Raw genomic sequence first — 12,847 nt, forward strand, 5'->3', positions numbered from 1 at the left:
TCAGATAGACTACACTTCAGAGGCCACGGATTTATGACTGATTTACACATGAATGGATTGTCAGTCAATGTGCTACTGAAAAGGCAGTATTGACAATCCATTCAGATTTAAATCCGTGCGTGCTGTCGATTCACGTCGGGAGTGACGTCATGCAGCCGACAAATTCGGCTTTGCTTGGACCCAGTCTTGTGAATTTGGACACAGGCTCAGACTTCATATAATTGTCTCTTTGCACAGCTCGACTAATTCCTGAATTTAACACCACCACTTTGTTTCCTGTCTTTCATGATCGGACAAACTGATTAATCCAGGTGTGTCTGGCTATTGTGGTCATAGCTTGTGTCCAAATTCACAAGGCTGGGTCCTCCGAAGGTCGAATTTGTCGGCTGCATGACGTCATTGCCGGCGCGACTCGACAGAGGCATAGTTACTGAGGTCAGGCACACCTGAATTAATCATCTTGTCCATTTATGAAAGACAGGAAATAAAGGAGAATATAGAGTTCAGGAAGTAGTGGATTTGTGCAGTCCATTAGCAATTACTAGATCTACGAATATAGATATATTTTTTAAATACATTGATGTGATATAATTTTTTTTTGTATAATATTGAAATAATAGTGTGTGGTTTTTTTTAGATAAATTAATGAACATGGAAAATATTGATGTCATTGTGATATTGTCAGACTTGCTGTTCCTCTAATATGAAAACTAATCCCGCACTATCCAAAAATGTGTATGTAGACAAACAGGCTTGTTTAACAGCACGGCAAAGGCCACGGGGGCTTTGCTTAGCGTCACACTGTGACACAACTAAAGACGTTTTCACAGCCTGACTCATCACCCGGCGAGCGTGCAAACTGGCAGGAGGTGGCATGACTCCAGATGATTTCCAGTACATTGTGTGGCTGCCTTGTGTGCGCGCATGTGCTTGCGTCTGTGTGCGCGTGAGTCCTAATCTCTGAATCTTGGCAGCGGAAGGAGCAAAAAGATGAGGCTGAAAAGACCAAATTTAATTAAAGCAAAGTATTACCCGTAGTGAAAAAAGCTATAAAGTATTACTGTATGCTGAGGTACGCACGTTTCCTGGAAAATCCTCTCCTGTGAGCATTTACGGTTGAAGCTTACTGCCCTGGAGCACTCAAAACTGTTTTGAAAAAAAGAAAAGAAAAATACAGTGGGACTTCCACGGTCTATTTTGTAACATTTTGAACCTGTGTAATCAACACGCACCAAAAAAGGGTTGTAATTACCTATAGATGCCATGAGATGGTGGCAGAGCACAAAATGTAGCTCCTGCCCTTGGCTACTTTAGCCCCAAAGGAATATTTTTATATTAAGAATGGCTTAGGCCTGAGCACAAAAACATTCACACAAAAACACCCGAAACAATGTATATAATAACATTTCAACGTTTTTAATTGTCATATAAGTAAAACAGTCTACCACCATAACGTTTATTTCTGAATTGTTCCATTTGAGGGGTGTTTGACTTTAGAGGTTCCCCTACAATAAAACACTTCTGTGGGCTCTACGAACAAAAATAACACCTATCTCACCCAGTCTGACAAAATGGGAGCCTTCTAAAGTGCTCCTTTCATGAGGAATGATGATAATGATGAGTGGTTAGAGTGAGTGGGACGCTGCGATCCATCTTTTGAAATGGATGGACAGAACATCCCTGAAAAATAGCAGGCACTACGTTAGACTACTTTTCTTGATGTCGCAACACTGCCCCCATTCTGGATGTAAAATGGAGTGCCCCCATATTACAGCAAATCAGTTTTCAACCCGTTTTAACAGTAACAATTCTTTAAAAACATGTTTGGAAAATGCAGGTGTAGCTCATGAAGTACTTGTAAAATAAACAAACAAACAAATAAATAAATCCGAATCAAGTGGCCTATTTTTGTTTACTGATTTTTTTTGTTTTGTTTTTCTGAAAAATTGTAAAATAAATAAATAAATCGGAATCAATTGGCCTATTTTTGTTTACTGAATTTGTTGTGTTTTTTTCTGAAAAATTGTAAAATAAATAAATAAATCGGAATCAAGTGGCCTATTTTTGTTTACTGATTTTTTTTGGTTTTGTTTTTCTGAAAAATTGTAAAATAAATAAATTCATCGGAAACAAGTGGCCTATTCTTGTTTATTGAATTTGTTGTGGGTTTTTACTGAAAAAAATGTAAAATAAATAAATAAATCAGAATCAATTGGCCTATTTTTGTTTACTGAATTTGTTGTTTTTTTTCTGAAAAATTGTAAAATAAATAAATACATCGGAATCAAGTGGCCTATTCTTGTTTACTGAATTTGTTGTGTTTTTTTTCTGAAAAATTGTAAAATAAAATAATTTAAAAAAAACAACTATAATAATATATATTTTTTTAAACCTAGACAAGTATGCAAATAAGCACATGACATATATTTTTTTAAGTAAAGCAAAACAACAACAACAATAATAATAACGATAATAATAACAATAATACATTTAAGATGTAAAAGTTTTGCAAGATGTAACGCTCCAGCTATAAAACACATGACCAGACATTTTAACCAATTGAAAAAGGGCCTATTTTTGAGACGGATAAATAAAATGAATAAATAAATTTAAAAAAAATGGCATTTTAAGTAGCTTTTTAAATGTATGATTTAACTTCCATCTCAATTTCTACTATATGTTTTAGTTGTTAAAAATAAATCAATCCCGAAGCCACACCCCCTTTCAAGTGAAGGGTTCTCTCCCTGCACGTGAAACCAATCAGTCCACAGCAGCACCACTCTCACATTTGATAGTTGCACAATGTATTTTAAACATTCTGCCTGTAAAAGTTTAATTTCTGGATGTTCGAAGGCTTTCAAAAACACACTCTTGCGCGGATTTAGGTAAGAACTCTACGTGCGTTAAATAAATGACGATGATTCAAAAATAATAAGCACAATTGACTTCGCCTACTTTCCCCAGGAGTGATGTTGGAGCGCATTGCGGTGCGAGTTTGAAGGGTCGCAGCTGTCTGACGTTGAAAGACTTCACTTCAGAAGAAATCAAGAAGCTTTTGTGGGTTTCTGCTGATTTAAAACATCGCGTCAAGCATGAAAAGCAGGTCAGAGTGTACGCACTTGCTTTTGTTACAATGTGAGTAAGTTGTGCACATGGTGGGGCGTTTGGGGAACTTGCATTCTCTGTTTTCTATTTCTAGCATCTGCCTCTCCTGCAAGGGAAGTCCATTGCAATGATATTTGAGAAGAGGAGCACCAGAACAAGAATCTCCACAGAAACAGGTGTCCTCACATAGATATTTGCACTTTTTTTTTTTCTTTCTTCTACTGAGCAACCATTTCCACACTGGTGCCACCTAAACAGTCTGCTCAGCATTGCTGGACACAAAAGTACAGCTGAGCAGGCAACACACATACATGCACATTCTAAAAAAAGCAACGCTATACTGCTGCACTCCCCATCTTAAAATGTGCAGTTTATAATGTGGTTATTTAATTTAATTGGGATAAAGTATTATGAACCAAGCAAAAACAACAACATCTTGTTGAATACATACTTTAATTGTAGGCTTTGCTTTGCTGGGTGGACATCCTTGTTTCCTGACAGCCCAAGACATCCATCTGGGAGTCAATGAGAGCTGCACTGACACTGCAAGGTTAGTCCTACTGAAGCGCTTGGTCGTCTGAGATTCAAGAAACGCAAATGACTTTTCCAATAAATTTCCCAAATTTTTCTATTTTATTTATTTATTTTTACATTTTTTTTCACTGCATTTCTTACATTTCCCCGAATATGTCTCAATAACTTTCTCAAAAATTATTCATTATTATTATTCATTTTGCACATATTTTTTCAAGAAATTTCTCACACATATATTTCAGGAATGTCATACACATTCCACAGATGTCTTACACACATTTTCATTGAAATTAAGAACACAATTAATAAATTTGCAAATTCCAACAACTTTTTTGACACATTTCTCACAATTTTTTTGTGAAGTTATAACAATTTCAAAAGTAATTTCAATTCATGTGTAACAATTTTGTTTGAAAATTTTCACAAAATTAACAATAAGTTTCATATGTACAGCAAAGAATTTGTAATGCATTTATCACATATTTAAGCATGAATTCTTTCTTGCAGACTCCCGTACATTTTACATATATTATTGATTAATTTGTAACACATTTTTAATTTTAAAGAATATTTTATAGATTTATTTTCTTGCCATTTCCTCTTAAAAAAAAAAATCCAACAAATTTTGACCACATTTTAATTTATTCCTCACATTTCAAGAAGTTTTTGTCTTTGTCACATTGTAAATATATTTCAAACACTTTTTCCTTTCAAACTTCTCACATATTTGTCCATAAATGTCCCTCATTTTTTCGATTGATATTGATAAACTTCTTACACATATTTTGCTTCTGACACAATTTTGTGAAAATTCTCATTCATTTCGGGAAAAACAAGTGCATTTGTATGTACAAATTTAAAAATACATCTCTCATAAATTTCTGTCATTTGTAATAGAAGAATCACACATTTTTTGATAAATTCCTAAAAAAAAAATAGATACTTGAGAAAAATAATAAATTTTTGCAGAAGTTTCCCACATTTTGCACTAAATTATTAATCGCATATGTTTGAATTCCTCGCGTTTTGACAAATTTGACAGAAATTAAATTTGTCAAAACGTGAGGAATTCAAAAATATGCGAAAAAAAAATCGATGATTGAAAAGAAAAATACATTTTTGCAGAAGTTTCCCACATTTTTCACTAAATTATTAATTGCATATTTTTGAATTCCTCACGTTTTGACAAATTTAATTTCCGTCACATTTATCAATAAATTCCCCAATTTTTCAATTGATTTTGATAAGTGACACACTTGAAAATGTACAGATTTCTCATGCATTTGAAAAATGTCAACAGTTCAATAGAAAACTCTTTAACAATGTTCTTCATTTTGATTTGATTCTACACGTGTACCTAACATTATGTGAATGGATGTCTTTAAAATGTAACTTGCCTTTCCCAACGAAGCCCATGAAAATGTTATTTACTTTTGTTCAAACATTTGCCATTTGTTTCCCATCACAGGGTTCTATCAGGTTTGTGTGACATCATCCTCGCTCGGGTGTACAGTCACTCCACACTTGAGGAACTGGATAAGGAGTCCTCCATTCCTGTCATTAACGGACTGTCAGACCTGTTCCACCCAATCCAGATTCTGGCCGACTTCCTGACCTTGCAGGTGCCTGCAAATACTACCTTATGTAAAAACATCACTGATCCAATTATTTCTACGTCACTGTTATCCTGCAGGAGCATTATGGCTCCCTCGCCGGACTAACGGTGAGCTGGATTGGAGATGGGAACAATGTCCTGCACTCTTTTATGATGGCTGCACCAAAATTGGGAGTACACTTAAAGGTTGCTACCCCCAAGGTACTGTGCGTCTCCACTTAAATAACATTTTCACATATATTGTAGTACATGTGCAAGGTAATTCTGATTGTTTTTTCTCCTTAGGGTTATGAGCCAGAACGGAGTGTAATTCAAGAGGCTGAGAGGCTCGCTAAAAAGGTGAAGCTCCTTTTCAACTCACCGCTTTTTTTTTTTTGTTATTACAATAAAAAAAAAAATTTTTAAAGGTGCATTTAATTTTATTTCAGCACAATACCCAGCTTGTGCTGACCTCCGAGGCGATGGAGGCCGCTCGCGACAGCAATGTTTTGGTGACTGACACCTGGGTCAGCATGGGGCAGGAAGAGGAGAAGAAAAAAAAACTCCAAGACTTCCATGGTTACCAGATTACCATGCAGGTAAACATGACTGCTATTTTTCCTCTTTCAAACAACGCACTTACCTAAACTTTGGTTTTGTCATGTGCAGACAGCAAGTGTAGCCCGGCCAGACTGGACCTTCCTGCACTGTCTTCCCCGCAAAAAGGAGGAGGTGGATGATGAAGTTTTCTATTCATCTCGTTCCCTCGTCTTCCCTGAGGCAGTGAATCGGAAGTGGACAATCATGGTGAGAAACTGTATGGACGGACTTTTGAGTATATTTGTCACCAAAATAATGATCACAGCATTGTGGCAGTTAATTTATCTCAGAGTTTAACTTCTCTTTCTTTGTATAGGGTTTGATGGTGTCGCTCTTGACTGACTACAAACCACTTATGCCAAAGCTCAAGTTCTAATGTCAAGTTTAGGTGGATTCAAGGTGTCTCCTCCTAAAGAATAAGATCCAGCTATTGTTGCCAGTTGTGCCTTTTGAATTATACTTCAATTAAATTATATTTACTTCCTTGTGTGGCTGTTTTAATATGTGCCCCACTGAAACATGGCTGTGTATAAATTTATCTGATAGTCAATAAAAAAAAGTATGGTGTCAAAATGTGCTTAATGCATATTATATCAAAATCCTGAACACGTTTTCAGTGAATGTCTTGACGTTTTCCCAACAGTTTTCTCACACATCGTCAAAGGAATTTCTCACTCAGTTTCCATATATTCCTCAGATATTTTTTTTCAGTGTCACGTTTCAATGTGTAACATTTTAAGAGGATCTCCTCCACACACATTTTCGTTCTTTCTTTTTTTAAAATATGGAACATTTCCCATTACATTTGTTGCTGATTTTAAAATAGATTAATCACATTATTTTACACATTTCTCACAGCCCCAATGTTGTGTTAAATACTGTACTCTGAAAGCAGCGCATGCCGCCCTGTGGACAAAATGGGCAACACGGAGCGCTCTGATTGGTTAAAGAAAAAATGACGTTTTAGTGCGGGAAGCTTTGTTCCACTTGGGTGGTCCGGACTAGTAAACGCAATTACGCTATTTATTATTTCAGAAATAAACTGACACCGCTATGTAAATAACCACTTATCAACTCCAACAGAGACAAAGTTGTTTGTATACACTAAAAAAAAGGCATTCTTGTGTGCTAAAATGTAACTTTTGCGTTACCACATACTGCAGTTCCACGATACATTTACGCACTTCAAATGTTGAAATGGCGCTACATTTTACCAAAACATTTGCTTAAAAATTTTAAGAAACGGGGCCACAACAACGACACCGAAAGGACCTCGACGACCACCCACACGCCGTGTGTGCGTGTGTACAAGGAAGGACTCTGCCGGGGAAAGAGGGAGGTAAAGTCGGGGTGGGAGGAGGACGCCATTGCCGCCGCAGCTGGCAGTGTGTGTGTGGAGGATTCGGCGGCTCGAGGCGCACAAACTCTAGCCCGGCTGGAGTACGCTTATGTCAGCCGAGTGCTCGAGCGGAACCCTCGGCCGGCCGGGATGCGGACACAGACGAGTAAGCGGAGCCAGAGGATAAAATGCGGGGGCACGTCGTCGACGAAGAAAATCAGGTAAAGTAGGGGATGAAGACGGAGAGGGAGATGAGGAGGGAGACAAAAGACAAGAAAGTTGCTCAACCAAGTTAGCTAACTGGCTAGCCTAGTTGCTAATATACTGTTAGAACAAAATGCATTTTTAAAGTCCAAACTATACTCTGAGCTAAATCTATTCAAATCTCTGCAATTTTAACACAAACATCGTTTCCATTTACACTTTCTCCTTGAACTAAAACCGCCGCCGCCGCTTGCAAATAACGTAATCCAACGGGGTCTACGCTTAAAGTTGACATTGCACTTTAAACATTTTACGCAGTTATTTATTTATTTTTTGCAATAGATTTAACTAGTTTGCATTCGTGCAACGTTACCGCTAAACTATGAATTCCCTACGTTATCACCTTTTAGGTGACGTCATTTGTAACTTGCATTCACGCGTCTGAAAAGTTTCCATTATTAAAATGAGTTCATGCTAATGCCATGAAAATGTCCTCCTTCAACATTATGTTTCTTAAACCTTTCCAGAACACTGCGAGCATCACGGATCCGATTTGCATCGATTCCGCCTTAAAACTTCCGAGATTAAATTGTTAAGAGTGGTTAAAGTTCCGAAATGTTGTTTCAGTGCAGGATTGAGATTTCAATACATGGTTAGATTAGCTAGCCTGGGTTACGGTTTCTAATTTGGGGTTTTCATGGTAAAATTTATAACGTTTTCATAATATGCGAGGACTGTATTCTCAAAAATTTGATAGAATTGTATTAAACATACGTGAGACGTTTGTGGAAAGTTAAAATGTGTGCGAATGCTCAAACAAACAAAAACAAAAAAAGAAATTTAACAGAAAATGTGTGAGACATTTATAAAGAAACACGTGGTGAATGTGCCAAATTGATAAATGAGAACTTTATGGAAAACATATGTCGGTGTTTTTATTTTTAAGTTGCTATTTTGGTACAATTGTTCTCATGTGTTGTTTTAGTGAACCCACCACTCAGCCTGCACACCAGTGGGTTTTTTTTTAAACTGAAAGACAAATTTCAGAAAAATTAAAAATAGGAAGATGTAAGATGTTTCTTGATTGTGTTGGAAATAAAATAAAATAAAAAATCTAAAAATGTGCCCTCAAACAAAACAAAATTTCTTGAAACGCTTGGGGGGGGGGAAATATATTTATAAACGTTAGAATTTTGTGAAATGTGCAAGAAATGATCCAAAATCCAAACATAATAAATGCATGAAAAATTTATTGAATAATGTGAGGAAACAAATCTAGAAATTTCACGAAATTGTTAAAAATGTCAAGTTATACATTACAAATTTATTTTAAAAAAGTGACATTGGTTTAAACCCTAACCTGAGAAATACCTACAAATGTGATCAAAATGTATTTAAAAAGACAAATAAAAGGAAATGTCTGATATGTTTAACAAAAAATATAGTCATGTACTGTATTTGAAAATGTGGCATTTGTTGAAAAATATGGAAAATGTAATTTTTTGTACCTTTAATTTGCCTTTTCTGTGTGTGCTGTTCCAGCGGGCCCTCCCCTCAGCATGAACATCAGTAGAAACTGCACCCTGGTGGGGGGCGGCGGTGAGCTGGCCGTGCTGGAGTCCGTCTCCATCGTGACCATCACCCTGCTGGCCTGCCTGGGCAACCTCCTGATCGTGGCCACGCTCTACCGCCGCCCCTACCTGCTGACGCCCAGCAACAAGTTTGTTTTCAGCCTGACTCTGTCCAACCTGCTGCTGTCTGCCCTTGTCCTGCCCTTCGTGGCCGTCAGCTCGGCTAAGAGGGAGTGGGTGTTCGGCGTGGTGTGGTGCAACTTCACCGCCCTGCTCTATCTGCTCATTAGCTCGGCCAGCATGCTCACACTGGGAGCCATCGCAATCGACAGGTTCGTGAGGGTTCATGATCCATTCATGTGGATCATTTATCGTTTTTCTAAGGGGCTGTAAAATAGCATTCTGTCATCTACCATCCCGGCAGGTACTACGCCGTGCTCTACCCGATGATCTACCCGATGAAGATCACAGGGAACCGGTCCGTGGTGGTCATCGCCTACGTGTGGTTGCACTCCCTAGTGGGCTGCCTGCCCCCTCTGTTCGGTTGGTCCTCCTTCGAGTTCGACTGCTTCAAGTGGACCTGCGTGGCATCGTGGCACCGCGAGCCAACCTACACGGCCTTCTGGGTGGCTTGGTGCATCCTGCCACCCTTCCTGGTCATGCTGGCGTGCTACAGCGTCATTTTCCGCGTGGCCCGCGTCAAAGCCCGCAAGGTGCACTGCGGCACGGTGGTTGTCTCCCAAGAGGACGGCGCCGGCTCGCAGAGGAACGGGCGCAAGAACTCCAGTACGTCCACGTCTTCCAGCGGCAGCCGGCGCAGCTTGGTGTACTCCGGGAGTCAGTGCAAGGCCTTCGTCACCATCTTGGTCGTGATCGGGACTTTCCTCATGACCTGGGGGCCCTATGTGGGTGTGGTTTGTACAGAGGCCCTTTTTGGACAGGGGAGCGTCTCCCACGGGCTGGAGACTCTGGTGGCGTGGCTGTCGTTCTGCAGCGCCGTGTGCCACCCGCTCATCTACGGCCTGTGGAACAAGACGGTGAGGAAGGAGCTTCTGGGGATGTGCTTTGGCGATCGCTATTACAGAGAGTCGTTCGCCACGCGACACAGGACGTCCCGCCTCTTCAGCATCTCCAACAGGATCACAGGTTTGGCTTCAATTTTTGTGTGTGGTTTTATTTATTCATATTTTTTTAATAAGGGAAAGTAAAAAACAACAACAACAAAAAAACATCTTTGCAATATGCAAGCAACAAAATCAACTTTTATCCATCACAGGGAGCGGCCATATTGTCACCTGCTGTTGACTGGTAATGACATCACAGTGCCTAAGGGTCCATATAATGACCAATCACGGCTCACCTGTTTGCTAGTCATGTGCCGACAAAATTTCAGCAAAAAAAAAAAAAAAAAAAAACTAATTGAAAACTTATTGCCGAAAGCACTACTGCATTTTTCCATTTAAAACAAGTTGTCTTATACAATTGTAAAAACAAGTGTCAAACTTCAAATTTTAATAACTAAATTTGTTTTTCACCAGACTTGGGGATGTCGCCCCACCTGACTGCCATGTTGGCTGGGGGAGGACAGCTGCTGGCTCCGGGAAGCAGCACCGGAGACACCGGCTTTAGTTTCACTCAGGACTCCTGTAAGTGTTGCACACAAGCTAGCTACCAGTCTTCTAATGTGAGGGACTACAAATACAAATTCCATACTTAAGTAGATTTTTCACACAGCTGACCTTTACATTAACTCCACTACATTTAAATTGTATACTTTTATTTACACTAACCATGTTTCTTGTTACTCTCGGCTTTAACATACAATTATAAAAATAAAAAAAAAGTTAATTGACATCATGCCTCAACTGCGTAGCACGAAGCAGTCGAATAGTTCTTGCTCGTCAAACTACACAGGGAATGACCAAAAAAACTGTAGGACCCGTGTGGTTAAACACACATTTACCTCTAATAGGAAACAATTACATTTTAGTCTGTAACAAAATTGTTTATCAAGCTATACTGAGCCAAGACGCACTCTTTGGTAGTCACAGTGCTACAGGGTCAAACCATTTAGCAGCATATGCAAAATTGAATGAAGAATTTAACTCTATAATGACAATGTGACGTGAGCGTTCATCTATCTATGCCAGTGACATATAGTGATAGACAGCACAATTGAATTCCACTATGTCAGCAGATACAATTAACCTGCATGGCCACCTGTTGCTGTTCGTCCTACCTAATAATGGTTAAGTGTTCCACTAAATGGGCTCATATTTAACACTGGGAAGTAAATTGTGACCACATGATTATTTCAGTATACAGTATATATACTTTATGGGACATTTTCTTTTGACTATTTTTGATACTTGAGTCCTCATTTGCATTGTTACTCCCACAGGTACAGACGTGATGCTGCTGGACAACTATTCCATTGATGGCTCCTCCCATCCACATTCCTGCTATCCGTCTGGGAAGAGGAGGAGCTCTGTCACCTTTGAAGACCAAGTGGAGCATTCCAAAGGTATTTGTCTCAAAACCTTTCCCCCGATATTAAAAATGGCCAACTTTTGTGCTCACCAACGAGCTTCTTCCTCTGCAGCAGAACATGCGGCATCCGTGCAGGTCCACGCCGAGGTCCACAAGTCCCTGGACACCTTCGCCTCCTGCCTGGCCAAAGCCATCGAGAGTGACGCCAAGCTCACCCTCTTCGGGGACATTTTGGCTGTTCCGGCGGGTCTCTTTGTGGCCCGGTCGGCCCCTAGGCCCAGATACCTGGACGGTCAGAGACTGCGGCTGGAGAGCATCGACGAAGGCATCGTCAAAGACGACAATGACGAGCGGGACTTTGAGATGCAGCCAGCCTGAGCCTCTTTCCACAGCAATTTTTCAGACTGTAAACACTTGTTAGAATTTTATGTGAAAAACTGAAAAGACAAGGTGCATATCTTCTTTCCTATATTAATATAGGAAAAACCTCAACCACTGTAACCTTATTGCTGCTTCTCTACTGCACACCAGCTCAGCTCTACTGTTTAGGCCAGTCAGTAAAAAGATCATTTATCCACAATGCGAGTAGCGAGAAAACCAGTAAAGCAAAGGCTGTTGTGTACTGAAATGTTTACCAGAAATCTACTCAACCAATGAGCAACCAGCAGTGGTTTGCATCACCCCTATTTAACATCAGTACGAGGCCAACTCAACGAGTACTAGCAATAGCAACTAGCTTTGTTAATGAAAAAGTAGCAAGAATGTGTAGAGCTGAGTCAAGTAGGTACTGTGCAGTGGCAATGGGAATAAATTAGTCATCTTATTTTGGTACTGTAGTTTGTCAAATACAATTAAACACCATTCAATGGCAGAACTGGAAACAGGGCAACTATTTATCCCCCAAATAAGCTTACTTGATATGTTTGATGCAGTGGAACCTCCAAAATGGAACACAATATATATATATATAGTAAAACTACTCACATTTTGGGGACACCTGACAGATGTAATAGAGAAGGAAAACCGGACAGTGTTTGCAAAAAGGCCAAAGAGCAAAATCACATTTGTTGAGTCAATACTTAAGATTCAAACTGAACTGAAGTCTTTTAACTTTTTAGCAAGTCTTTCAAATTTGACATGTTTTGGAGCATTCCACTTAAGATGTTCCACTGTGCCAGCTTGTAATTTTTAAACCTGACGCCAGAGTTCTGAATGGACCTCTGGAAGAAAGTTACGTCTAAAACATTCAAATAAGCATGTGGATGGCGCTTCAGTCTTACCTTATGTTGTATTTTGGTACCATTTTTTATTTTTACACAAGTGAGATGTAACCTTTCGATTTTCACCACATTGTAACTAAAACTTGTATTGATTCCTATAAAAAAAAATTGGTACGAGTGTCCACAGTGC

General features: G+C 39.2%; 2 protein-coding genes across 3 annotated transcripts; both read left to right on the forward strand.

Annotated features, from left to right (window-relative positions):
* Window positions 1-2,739: 2,739 nt before the first annotated feature.
* Window positions 2,740-6,320, forward strand: otc (ornithine transcarbamylase). The gene is made up of 10 exons (XM_077580169.1): window positions 2,740-2,885; window positions 2,965-3,103; window positions 3,200-3,281; window positions 3,568-3,655; window positions 5,108-5,261; window positions 5,333-5,455; window positions 5,540-5,593; window positions 5,683-5,832; window positions 5,903-6,040; window positions 6,150-6,320. Exons 1-10 carry the CDS (start codon window positions 2,803-2,805, stop codon window positions 6,207-6,209), a joined length of 1,071 nt encoding a protein of 356 aa, XP_077436295.1. The 5' UTR covers window positions 2,740-2,802; the 3' UTR covers window positions 6,210-6,320.
* A 517-nt stretch (window positions 6,321-6,837) lies between these two features.
* On the forward strand, window positions 6,838-12,836 carry gpr161b (G protein-coupled receptor 161b). 2 transcript variants are annotated; one of them, XM_077579062.1, is made up of 7 exons: window positions 6,838-7,393; window positions 8,919-9,279; window positions 9,372-9,784; window positions 9,872-10,093; window positions 10,486-10,593; window positions 11,349-11,471; window positions 11,550-12,836. In XM_077579062.1, the coding sequence occupies exons 2-7, from the start codon at window positions 8,936-8,938 to the stop codon at window positions 11,813-11,815; spliced, it is 1,476 nt and encodes a 491-aa protein (XP_077435188.1). In that variant the 5' UTR covers window positions 6,838-7,393; window positions 8,919-8,935; the 3' UTR covers window positions 11,816-12,836. The 2 variants fall into 2 exon arrangements, with proteins under 2 accessions (XP_077435188.1, XP_077435187.1); XM_077579061.1 differs by having other exon boundaries at window positions 9,372-10,093.
* Window positions 12,837-12,847: the final 11 nt, after the last annotated feature.

This window comes from Vanacampus margaritifer, chromosome 11 (assembly GCF_051991255.1).
Source record: "Vanacampus margaritifer isolate UIUO_Vmar chromosome 11, RoL_Vmar_1.0, whole genome shotgun sequence".
In the NCBI taxonomy this organism is placed as follows: Eukaryota; Metazoa; Chordata; class Actinopteri; order Syngnathiformes; family Syngnathidae; genus Vanacampus; species Vanacampus margaritifer.